This window comes from Aspergillus pseudonomiae (assembly GCF_009193645.1).
Source record: "Aspergillus pseudonomiae strain CBS 119388 unplaced genomic scaffold BDV37scaffold_202, whole genome shotgun sequence".
NCBI classification, from domain to species: domain Eukaryota; kingdom Fungi; phylum Ascomycota; class Eurotiomycetes; order Eurotiales; family Aspergillaceae; genus Aspergillus; species Aspergillus pseudonomiae.
The window spans coordinates 1-19,218 of NW_022476194.1; the positions used below are offsets into that span (position 1 = coordinate 1).

At 44.9% G+C, this 19,218-nt stretch overlaps 6 protein-coding genes across 6 annotated transcripts; 3 read left to right on the forward strand and 3 right to left on the reverse strand.

Moving 5' to 3' along the window:
- The first annotated feature begins 4,231 nt into the window (after positions 1–4,231).
- BDV37DRAFT_84864 (uncharacterized protein) lies at positions 4,232–5,813 on the forward strand. Its single transcript, XM_032091341.1, has one exon. It carries the CDS (start codon positions 4,287–4,289, stop codon positions 5,409–5,411), a length of 1,125 nt encoding a protein of 374 aa, XP_031934292.1. The 5' UTR covers positions 4,232–4,286; the 3' UTR covers positions 5,412–5,813.
- On the reverse strand, positions 5,777–6,735 carry BDV37DRAFT_84857 (uncharacterized protein). Its single transcript, XM_032091340.1, has 2 exons — positions 6,638–6,735; positions 5,777–6,577 (listed from the first exon to the last, which is right to left on the reverse strand). Exon 2 carries the CDS (start codon positions 6,505–6,507, stop codon positions 6,142–6,144), a length of 366 nt encoding a protein of 121 aa, XP_031934293.1. The 5' UTR covers positions 6,508–6,577; positions 6,638–6,735; the 3' UTR covers positions 5,777–6,141.
- Positions 6,736–7,932: 1,197 nt separating this feature from the next.
- Positions 7,933–9,197, forward strand: BDV37DRAFT_266964 (F-box protein). The gene has a single exon (XM_032083971.1). It carries the CDS (start codon positions 8,000–8,002, stop codon positions 9,053–9,055), a length of 1,056 nt encoding a protein of 351 aa, XP_031934294.1. The 5' UTR covers positions 7,933–7,999; the 3' UTR covers positions 9,056–9,197.
- An 880-nt stretch (positions 9,198–10,077) lies between these two features.
- BDV37DRAFT_292852 (uncharacterized protein) lies at positions 10,078–10,893 on the forward strand (the record flags this gene model as incomplete). Its single annotated transcript, XM_032089257.1, has 1 exon — positions 10,078–10,893. The coding sequence occupies one exon, from the start codon at positions 10,078–10,080 to the stop codon at positions 10,891–10,893; it is 816 nt and encodes a 271-aa protein (XP_031934295.1).
- Positions 10,894–13,006: 2,113 nt separating this feature from the next.
- Positions 13,007–13,806, reverse strand: BDV37DRAFT_277269 (uncharacterized protein; the record flags this gene model as incomplete). The annotated part of the gene is made up of 4 exons (XM_032085719.1): positions 13,007–13,045; positions 13,080–13,390; positions 13,430–13,645; positions 13,707–13,806. The coding sequence occupies 4 exons, from the start codon at positions 13,804–13,806 to the stop codon at positions 13,007–13,009; spliced, it is 666 nt and encodes a 221-aa protein (XP_031934296.1).
- An 888-nt stretch (positions 13,807–14,694) lies between these two features.
- BDV37DRAFT_277270 (SUR7/PalI family protein) lies at positions 14,695–15,721 on the reverse strand (the record flags this gene model as incomplete). Its single annotated transcript, XM_032085720.1, has 3 exons — positions 14,695–14,895; positions 14,948–15,532; positions 15,644–15,721. 3 exons carry the CDS (start codon positions 15,719–15,721, stop codon positions 14,695–14,697), a joined length of 864 nt encoding a protein of 287 aa, XP_031934297.1.
- Positions 15,722–19,218: the final 3,497 nt, after the last annotated feature.

Genomic DNA, 19,218 nt, shown 5'->3' on the forward strand with positions numbered 1-19,218 from the left:
AGTAAATAATATGCAGGGGGTATTATTCATATATTTAGACTCTATTATTTGCTAATGTAGTTCGTGATATGCAGAACATTTGGAAATCAGTTTCCACATTACGCCTTTGGATATTATTTCCAGACCTTATATATCAAGCTACACTAAACCATAAAGAATTATGGAATACTTTTACCGTTCCCATTAGCTAGATCGAGCAATTCCTATGACATAATCCATTTCTAGTTTGGCGTGACGCGGCACCTAGGGGCTGGGAATAATATTCAAAAGCATAGAGTAGAAACTGATCTCGAAAATATCTGTAAAGCCATAACCAATAAGGCTTACTGTACATAAACATACACAAGGATTAGATAGTGGCACCCTGCATATCGCCTAGCAAGGGTTAAGGGTATGAATTCAACACCATCTATAAAGCCACTGCTGCGCTTGGCCAAGCCAAGTCTACTCTTCTCGGACCCTTTACCGAGGCAACACTTCCGCAAATGCCCGTCATATTCCAAGCGGGCTGTAGACCAATTGGAGATGCAGGTTCTCAACACTAGTACCACTGGATGATATACCCTCGATATAGCCCATTCGGCTATATTCACCTATAACAGTAGATCTATACCCCATTAGAACATGATTGTGTGCTTTGGCTCTTTAAAACTTACAGCCACCATGCACAAGGGCATAGCCAGTGCTCTGTTGTATTTCCAAGAGGTTGATATTGCAACGCACAATCTTTCATTTTTTGAAGGCCGGGGTCTGTTTTGACAGGGTACGTAATATCATGGGTAGGATCCCTATCACCGTCTTCATCCCACTTAATACCGGTCTTGGTTGGGCTGCCGCTGATTTCAGTGTCCCGTTGCTTGAAGATTAAGAACCAGTGGAATTTGCAGTGTTCAGCTTCTCTAAGTGCACACTTGACGGAGATTGTTCTGCTTGTACAATCTGGACCGATGGCCCTAGTCCTGCATTTGCTTGGTCAGTTATTCCTTTTTACTGCAGTGCGCGTAGAACATGCTGACTTGCCTTCGAAAACTCTCCAAGCAATCTCCAATATCGAATTTGATATCCCGTTGTAGAAATCTTAAGAACGTATCAGCATCTTCACCCGAGGTATGTAACCCCTTGTCTAAAAGCGGAAATAAGTGGATGTTCTCGAATGACTGCAATTTCTCCCTCATGACCTCTGAACTCATTTGCAGATAATCAACTCGCCGAGGTACAGGTTTCTCTTCAGATCCGTAGCCTCCAAGCTTGATGAACAAATATACGCTTCGTTCGAATTGCCCCAGGAGTGCACATCGCCGTTGATCTTCCGTTGTAAGGCTAATTCCGGGGATGTGGTTGATGTGGTCTGTTGTCATAACTATTTTCCTTATAATCGAAGGAATTTGTATTTCTTTTGGTCTGATGGTCGCAGTACACGTGAAGTGAACCCCCTTTTGTACTCCGTTGTTCTGCTCAGTACACCATGTGTTGACCCAAACCTTGGTATAGTACATTAAATCGTTTATTCCAGTCTCTTGCCTAACCACACGATCAGAAAATGCGCGCAGGGTTGGGTCTCGCATTTTAACATCTCTGGGACCACATCTAAGAACATGCACAGGGCAGTCTGGTTTAGAAAGGTCAAAGATATTGATGGTGACCCACAATTCATGGAATTTCTCATCGAGAATACATTTGTTGCCCCTTGTGCTCTGAAAACACAGAAGGCGCGTATCGACAGTGATAGGTTCGTGTCCCATTGCGAGGTTTAATTATCGCGATAATTTATTAGAAGCCGAGGCATAAGGAGGAAGTCATTCGAAAGGAAAGAATAGATACGTTCATTATTTTCCTGTTTTCTGGATTTTTTTAAATGGTATCCCTAATTGCATAAGTACTCAAACCAAATACAAAGGAGTCCCGAGGTGACCGTAAGTGCATTGATCCGTAACATACTACTGTACATTTTTAGCCACGCCACTTCGATAGTTCTCCGGACCCTGTTGAGATCCTCTCCTAGGCTTCCGTACTCGAATTTTCCTCTTGGCATTTCATTAATTTAATTTTTGCTCCTGTACTGGTGGATCACCTCCATGCTACGTAGTGGTAATATCATGATCAGAAACCTAATCTCCATTTCTCGTACCGCTGATCACCGGGAATTATGCCCTCGTACTCTGAAACCCTTTGAACAGCCGTAACCCGTTCTAGATGGAAGAGGTAAGCGGGATTTAAACGAAGAGGTCAATACGCACAGATTGTCGTTTGACCCCCGAGATTCTTGCAAATTCTGTAATCCTCCAAGAGCTGTAAGCCACGCTCTGACTCGCGAAGCACCCTTTCCTCAAAATCGATTGTCGGGAAGGCAGTTACTTGTACCACCTCTCCAAATTTGTTGAAACAGCACACACTCTCTTGGCGTACTATCCGAAAATGGCTGTTTCCAATCATTCCCTTTATGTAGTGTCTACGAAACATTAGACGTCCATCGACTTCGGTCTCTCCGTCCTTGAGTAGGGAGGATAGAGGATCTATAACCTTGGTCAGTGTGCTTTCAATTCACTAGCCATGCAACCAACCGACCTGGGGAGCATGTATTGTTAGCCTTGAGTGAAAAGCCAAGGCAACCGAAAAAGGCTGACAAAGCTGCAAGCAGGGTATGCATGACTTTGAGTTCTAGCACGTAGAATTAACCGATATTGAGAGGCACACAGCGTGAAGCCGAAGGTACTGAGAACACAAGTTGCCACTTTATAGTAAGCTTATCAGTAGCCTTCCTAAAGAAACGACAGCAGAATTTAATAATTGGATATACGCTATTCCAGTATTTTTCATTAACCAACAATAGTCATGTCGGGTCGGGTCACAATTGCACCAGGATAGCTGCTTACATTAACTTGAGAGGCACCCTATAGAGTAACGAGAAAGAGCTTTGCCACTAGATATTCCCTGGCAGCATATGTCATTACCTTGTCAAACGTCGCTCATTGAACAGTAGTCCCCATCCCAACAACGCGTGATTACATCACGGAGAACTAGGCTTCTACTTTTGGATATTTTCTCTTGCTGAAGAGATGCCCTCACTCTTCTCATTAAGTTTTCTGGCCCCAGACTCTCCTCCAGTTCATGATAAAGCACGTTTCTTCACTCAGTTTCAAACAGAAGTGAGCCAAAAGGGAAAATATCCTTATTGACATCAGGCGCAGACCTTGGCTGATAGCTATACCACTCTCAGCAGTCGATAAGAATTACATGGCCTGACCGATCCAAAATCAAATTATGACAACTAGAATCTGCATGTATGATACCATTACTATGTACGTAGTGCAGACCCTCTGCAGCTTCTAAAGCCTATCTGGGCCTGTTATGCATCGACATTTGCCCCTGTACTAGATCCCGTAATTTCTAACGTAGGCATTCACCACATTCCAGTACCAGGCCTTCATCTATCACTTCATGACAAATTACGATCTTGTGATGCTTATCCAGCCGTTCATAAGCATAGATCTCGGAATTGTAGGCTTGACGAGCTAAGTCGCCGGGATTGTCCGGGTGCTTTTTGGACAAGAGACTTGTGCAGCAAATCACATCTTTCTACGTACTTCTCTATCAGTGAAGCGAACCATCATATGCTATTCGCTAGTCAGTAAGTTCTCCAAGACGAGCAAATTTGGGGTATATGCATGGTTTACGGACAGGATAGAAAGTGAGCAATGAAAGGATTGAGACAACAGGCGCTCTACATCGGGTATGTCTACTATTGATCCAGCCTCCGACCGTAATTTCTTTACATAAAGATACGGGGATAAACGAAGACCCACTTATGGTCTTCGAAAACCATAAGTGGGTCTAGGTTGCCCAATTGAGAAGCGCTATAACCACCCTGGTGATGGTGATTGGACAATGAGCTGCCCACATCTCAGATCGCCCCCCGCTCCTTGAGTTTTGGTCAGCTTGCCCAAGCCTCAAGGCGCTTGAACGTACCCTTTCTCCTTTGCCTCTTGACCAGAAGATTCTGGGGTAGATATCATGCGTAAAAGATGACGGGGCAACTCAGGCCTTAATATAGGCATGTCGTTGTCTGCTTATATGATGATTGTACTCTTTGATGCGATCTGATGGCTCGTTTAGCGCGTACTAGCTACTCGATGATAGGGTGGGACAATAGCGGACAACTTACCGCGATAACGTGACGAACTAGTGGTTAAGTTAGGCTACGATAAAGAACCTCTGAATAATTAAAATAATTGCGATTCAGCTTACCACCTTTCTGGTTGTTTGTTCATAAATTCGTTAGTCAAAGGATGGATCTTGTATCAGCGCTGAAGATTCTAAAAGCATCAAATGACGATGAGCTTCAATCTCACAAGATACAGACAATTCTGATTCTACGAGATGTAGGTCAACGTTTGCAAACCCGAATTCTACCAACACCTCTTGATCCTTCTCCTACACACAGCGAGGTAGAAGACGACTCTTCTGTGTTTACAGAGAACTCCGAAAGAGGCCGGCTTTGGCATAGCTCGTTGGGAACAAGGCTTCCTGACAGAGACTCCGACGAAAGCCCATCTCCCAGCAACTCTATCATCACAACAAAGCCGAAGCGCTCCAAGGTAGAAACTGTACTCAAAGCAGTCATAGGCGTTCTGCCATGGATATGGTCTATCAGGAACGAAAATGTCCTTGATCTAATCGGGCGTAAACGATCTGCTTCAACCGACCGTCGAACTGAGGATATAGCACGAGTTGTTGGTGATGCCGATGCTAGACAAGAGGACAGGCTACTTCGAGCCTGCGCATTGATATCTTATGTATCCGAACTTGGTTCCTATGAGAAGAACCATAATAAGGACTCCAGGGTGGATCAATTAGCGCAACTTGTTTCCTCAGGACATACTAAAACAGATTCCTTTCACGAGCGGAAGGGAAGTGTAATTGCACAGTTTGTCAGGGACACGCCTGGTTTCAAGGAAAAGGAATCAATGATTCGTCGCGCAACTGGCAGTGGTGTCAAATTGCACGTACTGAAAAGACTCGTTGAGGAGAGGCTAAAGAGCCAGGGTCTACCACACGAATGCGACGCAGTCCTCCATGTCTTAGGCTTGGTCAAACATCGAGTTTTCGGAACAACGTACGAGAATACGCTCGATCTCGTCAATCTCTTGTTTGCCGAGGACACACTTGTAACATTATCGTCACCTGATGACAATGAACCCAACAAGGATAGCTTGTCACAGATACATGTTCTCGATGTCATCGGGGCACTATCACCGTGGTCGAGAGCCTTACAGAAGAGTTACGAAGGTTGGTCTGCACCCGATATGGAAAAGCAAGCACTCACAAACCACCACAGAGGCCATTTCGGATGGCTCTGTATCCGACTGCCCACAACCATACAACAAGCGCGCGCGGGGAAACCAGTGCAATGATATCGTAGGCTCCTCGAGATTCGTAGGAGACAGTGATACCGCTACGCATGCATCACTTCAACTTCACAATGGGACGTCCTCTATGCCACAATCACAAGCGTTCAGCAGCATTTGCAACCCTGAAGTTCTATCACATAGGGTGGAAACGCGTATACCGATGGTCGCCCCGAGAGAAGCCCAATACGTCTGCAGAAATGAACCACAGAACCCATCGACTGGATGTTTCAATACCCCGCCTCATAGTTTAGTACACACATGGGCTGGGAATGGTGCGATTCCGGACGTGAATAGTGATACTATGGAAAGGACAGAAGCCACACAGCAAGGGCTGGGCGTCAACTATGAAAACAATCAAGATACCAGTGTTCTACCCATCCACGTGCCTCGAGGCCAAGCGCCACAAATGGTTATCGATATGCAGCAGCAGCAGACCAACGCACAGGTAGACATGGAAACACCCGCTGCGCTGATTCCCGCAGATTACCCCCAAGTATACGCCTCACCATCAGCTATGATACCTGGTGATCATCCTCAATTATACCCATACCAACTCGCGACAACTTTTACACCAGCGGATTTCCCACAGACATTTCTTTTTGACACAAGCCAACGTGTGGATATATCCACCCTGCAAGTACCACTTTCTCCATGCGCGCCCTATTCTGGGCTACTCGTAGAAATGGAGGGGCATATGTTATCGGCAAGAAGTATGATGACTTAACTGTCTATATCAGGCAGAAGATGGAGGAAATGCTAGGATAAGGAATAATGCAGGCGTTATACGAGGCTCTCGTTCAAAGGCGATGGGGTCGTTAGGATGGAGAAGCGGCTGCGACGGTTCTGACAGAAGTCTGGGTTGGCCAGTAATAGTAGCGACCGGAATGATATATCCTTTTTTCCCGATGCCTTCCTTCTCCAATATCTCTGCATCCTCCATGACTTTCCATGCTTGGAAGCCATACCCACGAAGGTAGTCTGGGAAATCCTTCGTTGCTCTCACCAGAACCGGTTTAAGGCCAGGGTCATCACAAAAATATAATTCCCTATCACCTTTCTTCCAACTCGCAGTTTTCAGGAAAGAGGCGAGCTCGTCCATGGGCGTCTTTGGTATGGTTGCGCTGTATCCTTGCCGACAAATGATAAAAGATTATTACATACACAGGCATCTAGTGCAGAAGAAATAAGATCAGCAGTTCGGGTACAGTCAAATTTCTGTAGATACGCACTTACAGAGCCACTCTTTTCAAAAGGCCTCGCACATGTAATCTCGGATTGCCGTAGCAAAAGTGAGGAAATTTAATGATCTAATGTTACTTGCGAGTGCGGGATGATGCCTAACAAATTAGTTCGGTTGTCAAGAAATGCCCCACTCTCACTGAGGGGTCTCCAATTATTCAATGCCTACTCATCTATGATCAAAACTCTTGCGAATGATATAGTTTCCCTGCAACTTTTTTCCTTCTTGGATTTTCCTTTCTTTTACCACACTACATGCGAAGGAAATTTATAATCCTCGTGCAATACTTTCCCAGCGACACTCGGCAAAACAATGGCGGAATGATCCTAGAATTGCGGAAAACCGAAGAACTTTTTCGAAGTTTGACCGAGAAGTGGGGCAGGTGCTGGGCCAGCCACACAGGTCATCGGAAGAAACCCATCCTGGGACGAATATAGTGTTCTTTTGACAGGGTTGAGGGAAACGAAAAGGCTTGAAACAATGATTAGACATTGATATCTGAGGTTAATGCTGCCACGCCCTCCCAAGGCAACAAGCTGACTGCCATAGTATTTTCGCTTAGATTCTGCCTCGCCACAGAGAGCATTTCCAGCGGGCTCTGTCCTGTTGATATCATGTGACCAAGGGCTGAGCAGAGTGTCCCAGAAGTAATCCCAACTGGACAATGATTCCCTTATTCCAATGTCCTGAGGCTGTCTATACCTTAGCGATCTCGCCGGAGTTATTAAATTAACGATGGTTTGCTAATTATGTCATACACACTTCCACGAATCTGGAAGGTAGCTGGCCAATGGTAGACAGGCAAAGGGACCTCGCCCCATGGAGTGCCCAACTCCAGTGTCTATGACTAGCTGAAAAAAGCTTGCGAAGAGCCAGAGGACGGGAATTGAGAATCTAGTAATATACTGTAGATTTCGCACTGGATTATGATCAAAAGTGTTACGGCGTTAGGGCAGGCTATACGGCACCTGAATAAATGCCAGGGAAGCTTTGGACGTAGTAAACTAGGATCCAAAAAAGAGTGTGCAAAGGAATTTGCCATCAGTAGTTGTAACTAAAGTCCCCACCCGACATTAGAAAAATGACGATATATTTGGGAAGATTACACTGTTACGGATGCAATACAGGGGTGGTTGGGTAGCCCGGGTGGCCGGGGAAATACGTTAATTAGGTCATTAAAGTGACCTTAATAATCACATATTTTTACTGTGATCACGTGACGAGGGTCGGTTGTCTTCATTACATTTGACGCGTGGATTTCAGAAGCTTTGTGCAGCTTGCCAGATTTGATTCACACTGAAACTTAGGAGCCTGGGGTCCAGTTTTACAAGGGCGATATGAATGACTAGGAATGATCATGGATGAAAGATCACAAACGGATCGAAGTCGATTCGAGAAAGCCAATAACGATACTATTATTCGCGTCGCCTCCTATCATCGACGAGACTTCGATCTTGCAGTTATTAATACTAACCCCTCCGACCATGAGCAAGTTCGTAGCTCAATAATGGGGACAACCGGTTGCCCTTCGGTTAACATTGGGCAGCTTGATTGCCTGCCCCTTGAGATCATCCTCGAAATATGCCTCTTACTGGACATCAGGTCCCTATTTAGATTTCGCCAGGTCAATCGCCGCGCTCAGCATATCATCAGTACAGTCCGCGGCTATCGAGAGACAATTATATATGCTCTTGAAGCCCTTTGTGTTATCTTGAGAATGAAAATAGCGCCTCACTTTACTCTACATGACCTGTTCAGTGTCCTGTGTACAAGGGACTGCCTGCTTTGCGGTTCCTTTGGTGGCTTCGTTTTTCTTCCGACATTGATGAGATGCTGCTTTTCTTGCATTAGGGGGAATCGCTTGCCCCCTGTCATGTCGGTTGCTAACGCAAAAAGGTTCGCAAATTTGAGCTCTACTCACCTACTCAAATCTATTCCTGTTATAAAAACTATACCAGGAATATATTCATTGGATGAAAAACCGCAAAAGAGGGCGATGCGAATCGTGTCAAAAGAGCATATTGCCGGAATACAAAGATGCCAGATCAACGAAGAAGCACAACAGATTCATCCCAAAAATTCTTCACTTCTATGCTATATGGTATCAATCGCTTTGCCCTATCTAGACACCACAAGTGGTGACATCCAAAGTGGGGTTTGTTGCAGCGGTTGCCAGGTTGCCCTTGAAGAAGCTCTGAGGATATCCAGGGTTGAGGCCAATGCTTCCACTTTACGAGATAAAGTCTACTCACATGACGGTTTCGTGGAACACTTTCATAAATGTCGAAAAGCTCAAAGTTTACTCGCATTAAGTAAATCCGGTACAGAGATCGCTAAAATCTCCGAATCTGTTAGGCGTGGCGGTTATTTCAACAAAAGGAAAGTGATCATGGCTTTTGGGAGATAATTGAAGATATATTTTTCATGTTATTGAGAGCATGCGCAGGTCAATGACACTATCACTATATCCTAAAAAGTAGAAAACTATATTTGGCCTAATCTTGCAACTCTTCGTCCGAGAAATACTTCTTCGGGGCTTCAGGGTTGACAAGATGGCCTTTGCAGTAGTTTGTAGAATTTTTACCCCATTGTTTTTGAACCGGCTTGCATTTCACATTTGTCCCGCTGCGCTCAGTACATTGAACAAATTCCATCTCTTTCTTACATCCACAGGTATATTGTATGAAGAAGGATGTGCACATAGTGACTAATAGATCATATTAGATTGAGGTTCTTCACATGCTGAATGCCATTTAGATTTACCTGAAGCCTGCCCAGTCCCCGTACTATTGAATATATGAACACACCCTATCAGGGAGTTGGTTGGATTGTGTATATGTATGTACCTGTCTTTTGATGATCAGTGCTGGTCGCTGTTACAATACCAGGGCTGCGTCCGTCAACCTACAGCTCATAGAAACAATATAAAAGAGTGGAAATAGCCCTATTTGGTTTTCTGTTCAGCTGTAGGTTTTTGGCTCATATATATAGCTATAAAAAAGGCTTTTGAGTTTTGCGGTTGACATTAGAATGGGTACTCATTGTGCGCTCAGGCCTTCGCGCTGATACACATTGAGTTCATGAAGCCATATGCACAACAATTCACACATGCACACCAATCACATTTGGTATATACCAAAACAGATGCGTGGCAATTAACCCATTTGATTGATTCTCCAAGATGCCGTCGGGGTATTTCACTTCCCCGCCTTCAGGACCCTTCGCAATCCATTAGAGTCTGCTGAGATTTTGGCTTTCCCTACATCGTTTATATACCAACACGGATATTTTCTTCCTCCTTTCTTTTTTTGCAAAAAAGAAAAGAAAAGAAAAAACCTCACAGAAACAAAAGACATTTATTTGAACCTTGCCCATTTGCACCGCTCTTTCCACCCAATATTTTTTCTGCACTCTCTTCCATTTGTCAAAATGAGTCGCTGTCTTCAATCGGGTCCGCCAGTTATACTTTCAATGGATGTTTGCAGTCAAGACGATAGTGAATACAGGGTACTGATTCAAGGTCGTGTTAGATACTTGACTATTGCCCGCGGTACATATGACAGGTCAACCCTATCTATGCCTTTGGACTCCTTGCCAGATTTACCTGAAAGCGAGTCTTGGAACCGAGCACACATTAGTCGAGAGTCTATGACAGGTGAGCTCAAAGCAGAATTCTGGAATGAAACTTTACCTGAAGTTCAGGATATTTGGCATCCTAACTATTTTGACTGCTTGGAGCTGCAAAGAGTGAAACAAATAACCGCAGCTACATATGAGGCAACTTTCTCGAGCCAGGGGTTATCCACTTCATCGAAACCTATGCCAACGGCCATCGCCAAGATTGCACGATTCTGGTGGGAAATACCTCGCTTGTCGCAGGAGACTCGTATATACAAGACTCTAGAAAATACCGGCCTCGCCCCACGATTCCTCGGCCATATTCATGAAAATGGTCGTGTGATCGGAATTTTGTTAGAAAAACTTGAAGGCCGTGAAGCAAATATTAAGGACTTACCAGCTTGTATATCTGTTCTCAAGCAGCTCCATACTATCGGCATTCATCATGGCGATGTCAACAGATATAACTTCATTGTTCAGAATGACGCGGCAAGACTGATTGACTTTGAGAGAAGCCAGATATGTCACGGTGATGCAGCATCCCTGGAAGCTGAGATGGCAAGTCTGAATGGTCAATTGAATGAGCGCACAGGACGTGGCGGAGGATTCCAGTTCAACGAAGCATAAAGATGAAGTGAGCAGTGATTTGGTTATGGAATACTTTCTATGGTTCTACAGTAACCAATTTTTGGCCGCCCCCACTGTCAGCTTCCTTTCTTCTCTAAGCCCCAGACAACATTAATCTGGTCCTCCACTTCATATATCGCGACGACGAAGTGTTGGTAGGTGATAACTGGGCCTAGAAAGCAGAGACAATACATCTTGGCTGGAGGACTGGTTTGTTTCACTTCTTCCCTTCGTTCATAGGTGTCCATTCCAATGGTGCCTGTGGTGTATGTCCGCAAGCCGTCTGTGTCATCCAAAGCCACCCATTTGTCCATCAGAATCGAACCTTAGTATTCCAGCTTATACATAGTTTCGTGGTTACACAGCACTATTCATTGTCATGTAATTATTATTTGATGTTTGGTACAATTGCCAGATAAGAGCATAACTAGCTATGAAAAAATGTGATTCCTGTAATCAATATCTTAGCCACTGTAAGCAAGAAACTTTATTGTGCGATTCCTATTGTATTTAGTTCACGCTGCGACACTTGGAGTAGGTATCCGAAGCTATGCGCCTCCTGATGTGCCCACCATTGAGAGAGAAACAATAGCCAAAGAGGCAAGGCTGCTGTTGAAAGAGTATATGCTATCTTAAGGCCTACCTTGACCCAAGGTATGACATATCACCAAGCCTTGCCTGATCTTGATGACTGCTGTAACATTATTGTAGTTTGAACTATAATAGTATATGATTAATTTGGAGAGATATGGAAGGCGGCGGGGAATTCTACCAAGTCAAATATTTATTGCTTCCGAGGTGCCCACTTGCATACGCATCCCTTTCATCTTTCCGAAGTCTGTTCACCAAATTCGACTTACCATCTGAAAACAATAGATATCCCCCTAATTCTCCTATATGACCTATGCGCGTCCTGGTTATATGGATGACCGCATGTACCACGACCGATTGCCCTCGCGCTCACCTGGCGGCATTGCGTTCCTCCTCGAACAATAGTATAAGCGTGGATGCCTGAAGGGCCGTACAGTTTCTCTTTCATACTCTGCTGCTGCTAACTGTGTTTTCGGATCAAAGTATCACTCGCGCTCTTCCCATGTGGGCTGGCTTCAGACAAAAGACGCGATTAGTCCCGAGACTACTCGGGCTCCATCCCTCGTCACAGCAAAGGAAGCTGCGATGGGCATCGATGTTCGTCACGTTCGCCTTTACTCGGCGCGGGAATACAAAGACTGTGACCGAGAAGGTAATCTCTCATCTAGATACTGCAACCGAAGCAAAAGTCGCAGTCGGAGTGAGAATCGAAGCCTGCGACGTGACTGCAGCAGAACGGCAATGCAGTGAGTCATCCGTCGCCGGTTACTCCGCGTAGTGTGAATGATGTAGTACTTCACGTCGTTAGCAGCTCAGCCAGGCCTGAGATTTCTGATGCAGATTTGTCTTCTTCCGAAAACACCATTTGTGATTAAGATAATGCCAGTCAAATGAATCATACATTCAATGAAGGCGAGGGGAACCTGTCGGATGTGGCACGATTGGTGTGCCATCCCTTCTCACTTCAGTCGACTGAGCAATAGCTTCTGCAGCCTGGGCATCGAGAATTACACCGAGAGGGCCTGCGCAATTCCTGTTAGTCGAGATAGGTTGACAAGCGCGGCTTTGGAAACTGAGAGTAAGACAACGTGCGGTCCCGGCACAAGGATGAGGGCTAGAGCTTTAGGGACTCCATGATGGCGCTGGATAATTATATTTTGTTCATCCTTGTGCGACAACCCACCTCGGAGATTGGCAAGTTAAGAAAACAGGCCGTAAATACACCTAAACAACAATATCGTCTGCCATCTGAAAACGGCAGCTCGTGGCGGCTCCATGGGGACGTCGATGAGAAGAGCCAAGTGATATTTTCGTCGTGCCTCCCTTTCATGAATCCTTGATGACAAGGGGTGTCTTTGACTCATCTCCTCCACGGTAAGCTTTCCAACATATTGTAGCCCGACCAACAACACACGAGGCACGCCTCATACGTCCCTCAAGAATAAGGACACTCCGGCTGTCCATCACCCAATATCCAGCTTCCGAGCAGCGGTAGACCCTTGAAATAGCTGATGTGGCCAACCTAAAACCTTGCGTTGATTTTTCGGGGCAAAACCATCTTCTGTTGCAATTTCGTAAAACCTTTCAACCTTTACGACTAGCCAATCCAGGGCCTGCTTTTCCTCTGCAGATTGAGGCCAGTCACGCCAGCCAGCTGTTTCCCTGTATAGAGGATCATCTCCCTCAATGGATCTATGGAAGATAGCAGTGCCGGCTTTCTCCAGATCTTTCACTCCTCCAAAGAAGGCCTCCTCAAATCCAAGTACATCCGTGTATATTGAGCCTAGTTCCTCCTTCAGCACAGGGCCTATGTCATCCCGGCGTTCATGCGAATTCGAGATCATGCTTGTAGAACAGGAATACGGCGTTTGCTCGACGCACGGTGGGCGCGTGGTTTCCGCCGCGGCTGCGTAGATTTTATCCTAAATGACCTCATCAGATTCACTGTTGAATGCCGCGATTAATAAGGGCAGAAGTCGCTCGAGGTTGAATTCATTGGAGTTGATACTCGAGCTTAACCTGGATAAATCATTAAATAGGTTTTTGTGGGCGCCAACCACAAGGGGCAAGGCGCGGGAAGCGGGAAGGGCCTTCAATGCCAGTATTAGGCAGATGCAAAGGTTCTGAAGGGCAGATTCACGGTTAGATACAGTCATTTGTCCTTAAAGAATAAGTACCATCATGATCAAGTTCGTGTACAGATTGGACAGAGCAAGGAAGACCCGAACTTCTGCAAGTCGATACGAACTCGTCGCGGAATGCATTCAATCCGTCGCCAATAGGCCTAGATTCAATGATTTCCCTCTTAGACAGCAGAGCCATCCTGAATCTGGAGGGGAAAAAATGAGTGCGTTTCTGAAGTGTTCCTATGTCTGCAGTAAATTCATTGACAAGAGCGAGGAGCGAGGCCCAAAGGGTCTCTGGAATAGGAAAAAAGGCATGTAAATAAGATACATATCTGAAAGTATCAAGTCTCCTACATATGACGCGCCTCTCGGAGCTTCGATTGCTTTGCAATGGCCTCGGCCTCGGTCTCATATTTGTCCGCAAACACTAAAATACGGAAATCCAAAGACACATATATTAACGAAAGTTCATCAGCTAATAACCGATTTAGGCCTAGCTAAATTGAAAATGACAATACTAGCAGCGAGGTATTTGGTCGACGCACAAATTGCCCCACATACCGTAGGTGGCTCAACCCGTGACAGATTAACAGAAAGGGACCAACTGAAGAGGAAGAGAGTGATCAAATTTTCAATTCTGTACGTAAACCTCGCGAAAGGAGTAGTTAAATTATCACAGTACGTACAGCTTCCTAGGCCATAGTTAATAGTGTTTTCTTTCAGAGGAAGATTGGTTGTTGTTCATTACTTCTGTGAACCCGAGGGGTTTATATACAAGTTAAACATCGGACTGATTTCCAATCAATCTGACCCTTATACGGAATTTAGTCCGTACCTGAAGCTCTATAGTTTACCTGGTCGAGCCTCAATTCACAACAGATAGAACCAGGTTGAAAATAACAACGTGGCTTTGGAATGAACTGGATGTGTGCACGGCTCTATACGATGGACCACGTATGATGATATGTACATAAGCTACAACATACACTCACATCTTGGGGTTAGAGGCTAGCGTAATCACATTTTATTTTTATATTGTTCCAGGCCAATCGATTACCCATTCTTAGATCATCCACCATATTTCCTAACAACAACAGATACTCAACAACCAGAAAATACAAGCCACTACGGAGAATGAAGAAGCCAGCCAGCTAGTTGCTAACATTTTCTGGCCCAAGCTTGCATTAATCCCCGCAGAATAGAACACAGATTCAAGGACACCGACAAGCGAGACATACACCGCCGTAACTATTGCTGACCCTGCTATATTAGAAACCATCGATATCTAGATACGGTTAACGCTTTAAGACCACGTTCTTAAGCTTAAAACTACATACCATTGCGCATATACTAATCAAGCAGCTTCCCCAGCCGGAGACCATGGCCGTTAATCCCGTAATTAGGGTGAGTATAGTTGTGGTAAGTGCGGTTATGTAGGTGGCGCTTATTCCCTTCGATGTCACCTTATACACACCCATTACCTTTTCGACTTGGCTAGAAAATATCTGTTCTGCCCATGAGCTCTCCAGCCCAAGTACTTCAGTAAAGTTAAACCAGAAGGACGAGCTTGGAGGTGTACATTTCCTGACGGTCGAACCAGTTCCATTGAAACTCCCTTGGCAGTATCCCCAAAGCCCGATGATGTAGAACTCCTCTATATTGGATTCTATCTTAGCAAGTTTATCAGAAACATCCTGAGCCTGATTTTTTGCTTCATCTACCGCATTCCCCACCGCCCCCGTCACACCATCAATTGCGTTGTTGCCTGCATCCTGGGCAGTGTTGCTTGGATCCTGCAGTGTTGACGAAAAATCTGAAGTAGACCCTGCTACCGCGGCTAAGGAATCATCAAAAACTGACCGTTGTGAGATGAGACCCGTTAATTTCTTCTCCAGAGTTGATCTAAACCCCGTTAGGTTGGCCTGCACAGTCAATTGCTCGGTTCCATGCTTTCCAACGGAGTATTATGCACTGACCTTCATAAGATACAGTTCACTTTGAGGAGACGATGTTTGGGTACAGCCAATACCCACGAATATAAGACATATTAGGGTAGCAACTGAAAAAACATAAGGCAAGACGACACATAGCGACTTTCTTGTCTTACCCATAAGTCATAAAAGTCCCGCGCTCTGGCAACGAAGGTGGTATATTTGGCGCCCTAAGAAGCGAGTTACTAACAAGAATAGTCTTCAGTTATTAACTTAATCTTTTAAATTACTGCTTGCATATACCTACAAGCAGCGTTTTGTTTTTATCTCTTCATATATATTTATCCCCTAGGCGATGGTTGCTATAGTAGCTGATAGGTCTTCAAGCTATTGCTCTATTATCTTAGCACACCGTTAACCCTCACTATATAACAGTCTCGAACAGGTGAGGTCTACAGGCCGGCTTTTAGATCCGGTAGGGCCATAAGAGAAAGAAGGAATGTGTATAGTAGGATGTCTGTAAACATCCGCGTTCCATCTCTATACATTAGGAGCATGAGACAGCAGCTTTTTCTTGTAGTTTTAGCTTATATTAGTAAGGGCATCCTGCATTAGGCATCCTTCCATTGCAGACGGAGATTCTATATCTACCCCCCTACTTTCTTCCCACCCGCTCTTCTTTATCCTATAGCAAATACTCGAAGCCGCTTGTCAGATACCACAGCAATATATTCAGAATTAGCTTTTCTGGCTTAGTCCCGACCTCATTGTGGGCCATGGTACTTTATTACAGGGACCCATATACCGAAATGTCGTATTGAACCTTTTTTTTTTACACTTACATTGTTAGCATACAGTTATTTACTTGTCATATATTTACGAATGTAATCTTGCACAGCCGCAATTGTGGCTTAAAATTTTCTGTTACAAAACAGAACACGATACAGCGATGGAGCATAACGAGTCAATACACACCGTTTGTATCAGTCCTGTCTCCGCCAATGGGCAGTATGATAGGTTGATTGTTCATACTCAGGTTATTCAGCGCCAATATTCGATTTCCGAGTCCGAATTACGATTTCCATGATGATTACCGACCGATATGCCATAGCCCTAGATAATTAACCTTTTTACCACCCAGAACACCAACTCTACTGTGTCCTAAGTGCTGCGTAGCCATCTATAGCCATGTGTGCGATGAATAAAATGGTGCGCCAACTGCTTTTTAGATAGTAGTAGCGAATCTTCATCTCTCTCTGTGCTAGCGTCTGTTGTCAATAGAAAAAATACACGTATCTCGAACCTCTAGCAATTTGTAGTGGAATAAAGGGCAAAGCGCCTAAGGAACATCGGCAGATGGTATTTGCCTATTTAAACTCCTTTCCATCGATAAATGCGGTGTATCCTGGTAACATTCACTCTGAGAGATATATATCTGATTCTTCTTAAGTTGCCTCGGTCCTAGATTCCATTCACATAAAGTGTAACTATTATTAATAGTCTGAGCTCGCGCCCATACTCAAGATTCTTGGAGTCTACACTCTTCCGCTTCTCACGAAAGATCCATTCCAGGACCACGAGTGTTAATTCTTCTCATTCATCCCATCCTTAGATCTATGCTTAGATGCATATATATAGCTGTGGCCCTTAACTCAGGTCTTCAGTTGCCATGAAAATTGCCGATTATGGCGACCTTGGACATAGTAAGCGAGAGCTCTTTGTACAATCATGAACAGGCCTACAGGTAGATTTTGGCTCGAGGAGCTTTTATCAGGAGCTGGTATCAGTGCCACATGTCTCGGTGTTTATGTGGGTACTGCTTAAAAGGTCCTTTCATCATAAAAGTGGCAACTTCTCCGAGGTTTATTGTCCTGCGATCGTAAGTCTGGCAGTGAACGTGCTGACAAGTAGCGTTGAAATTTATGCCGCGTAGGGTTACTATATTTAGTTATGTCCTAACCGTTCCTCGACTTCACATAAGAAGATATACCTGTCCTTCCCCCGATACAGTCACCATAGTTCTTCTCAATGTAGGGCTCTGACTTACGAGGCCTCAAGAGCTGGTTTGCTTTTATTGTAAGTAGCTAGCAAAATAAATTTAGGAAAGGCTCTACATACTAGCGAGGGGAGAACCGGGCATTAAAACTGCCGTACGGAGGATATATGATGTGAAGACGGAACAGCTAGGCCCGGAGGCCCAATCTCCTATAATCAATTTTGAAGACTACGTTGGATCATATACTTTCTGACTTGATTTGATTTGCACATGTGGAACTGTTAAGCCTGGACTTATGAGCGCCTTAGGCAAGTGGGAAACTCTGGTGAAAGTACACTAAGACATCAAACCAATTACCTAAAAGCATCCCTTGTCAAAAATGAAACATGTCGGATGTTTTTAAAGCTCTTTGCAGTACGCAAGTCTCTCTCGCATTGCGAATCCCACTCCGACAAGGGCCCATCAAAGTTCCTTCCGTATGAGCATTAACGACTCTACGCCATACCATAAGTGACGTTTGGCTCTAGATGGACCCAGTGGTGGAAAGACCTGAGGATTAGGTGCTACACGTTACGACGTTTAGAGATAGGTGACCATACGTATTCTCACGTTACGAGGGTTAGCTTAGAACGATTAATACAATCGCTGTTGGCTTTCTACTTCCATAACAATAGTCCATATGTACCGCATCATCACATTGTGTAGCATATCAACCAAGGAGCGGTAGAGTCCTCTTCACTGTACGGCTTAAGTTCGTATTTAACGGTGCAGACGACGTATTCACATGGAGAGCAATCACGATAAATAATTTATTTGACATTAGAAGCCATTCAGTGAGGGACTGTGTATTAGCCGAAACTCTCAGCGACGGCCATACACGTCGCTTACTCGTCATAAAGTGGACCTCAGTCGTAGATCTGGAGGCGTCCTGATGTTTATACCCTCAGCTAATTGTTGGAGTGATGGGCTTGGCGCTATGATTTTTAGTTAACCTGCCGTCCGAAGTAGTCGGCTTAGCTGAGCAATCACGGATTGGCTCCGGAATTGATCCCGGATCGCTCCGGCGCACTGGTTCAATGCTCCGGGAGCACTCAGCACACGCACTCCTGTCTATCCCCACGCTCCGGGAGCAATCACTGAGCAAAAAGCGGCCATGAGCTAGTCCCGTTCCGGAAAGGGAAAGTCCTAAAGTTTCCGCAGAAAAACAATACGGTAGTAGTAGTAGTAGTAGTAGTAGTATTCAAGTGTTCAATCTACCCAATCAAAATTCTTCTAGTACGAATTGCTATAAGGGGACCTCTTGAGAATACTGGAATGGAAGCGCTCAGGAGCTGCAGTAGGAGACGATAAAGATGATGAATTCAGTAAAGAGGTGAAAACTCTGCAGGAGGGCTAAATACATGATTCTCTGTGTAACGGTAGGCTGAATCACGTGCCCGATTCATCGTCTAACAACCTCGAGCCTCGCCTCGAGGGCCTACCAGGTAGCTGAATAGTACGAGCACTTAGGCATTGTTAACTCATGCACCCGGAGGAGCTGAGACGGGATCAACCAGTGTTTTATCTACATGAACTTGGGCTCCTTGAACCGTCTAGCGGATGCATGAAGTGAAGCCAATTGTTCACTGATGCTCTTTGTGTTGTCTTTGGTTTAATCCGCTGAATCCATTTGTTGACGTCG

Bases quoted from the DNA above. Each gene is read 5' to 3' on its own strand.
- BDV37DRAFT_84864 (XM_032091341.1), top strand. From the start codon at position 4,287: ATGGATCTTGTATCAGCGCTGAAGATTCTAAAAGCATCAAATGACGAT.
- BDV37DRAFT_84857 (XM_032091340.1), bottom strand. From the start codon at position 6,507: ATGGACGAGCTCGCCTCTTTCCTGAAAACTGCGAGTTGGAAGAAAGGT.
- BDV37DRAFT_266964 (XM_032083971.1), top strand. From the start codon at position 8,000: ATGATCATGGATGAAAGATCACAAACGGATCGAAGTCGATTCGAGAAA.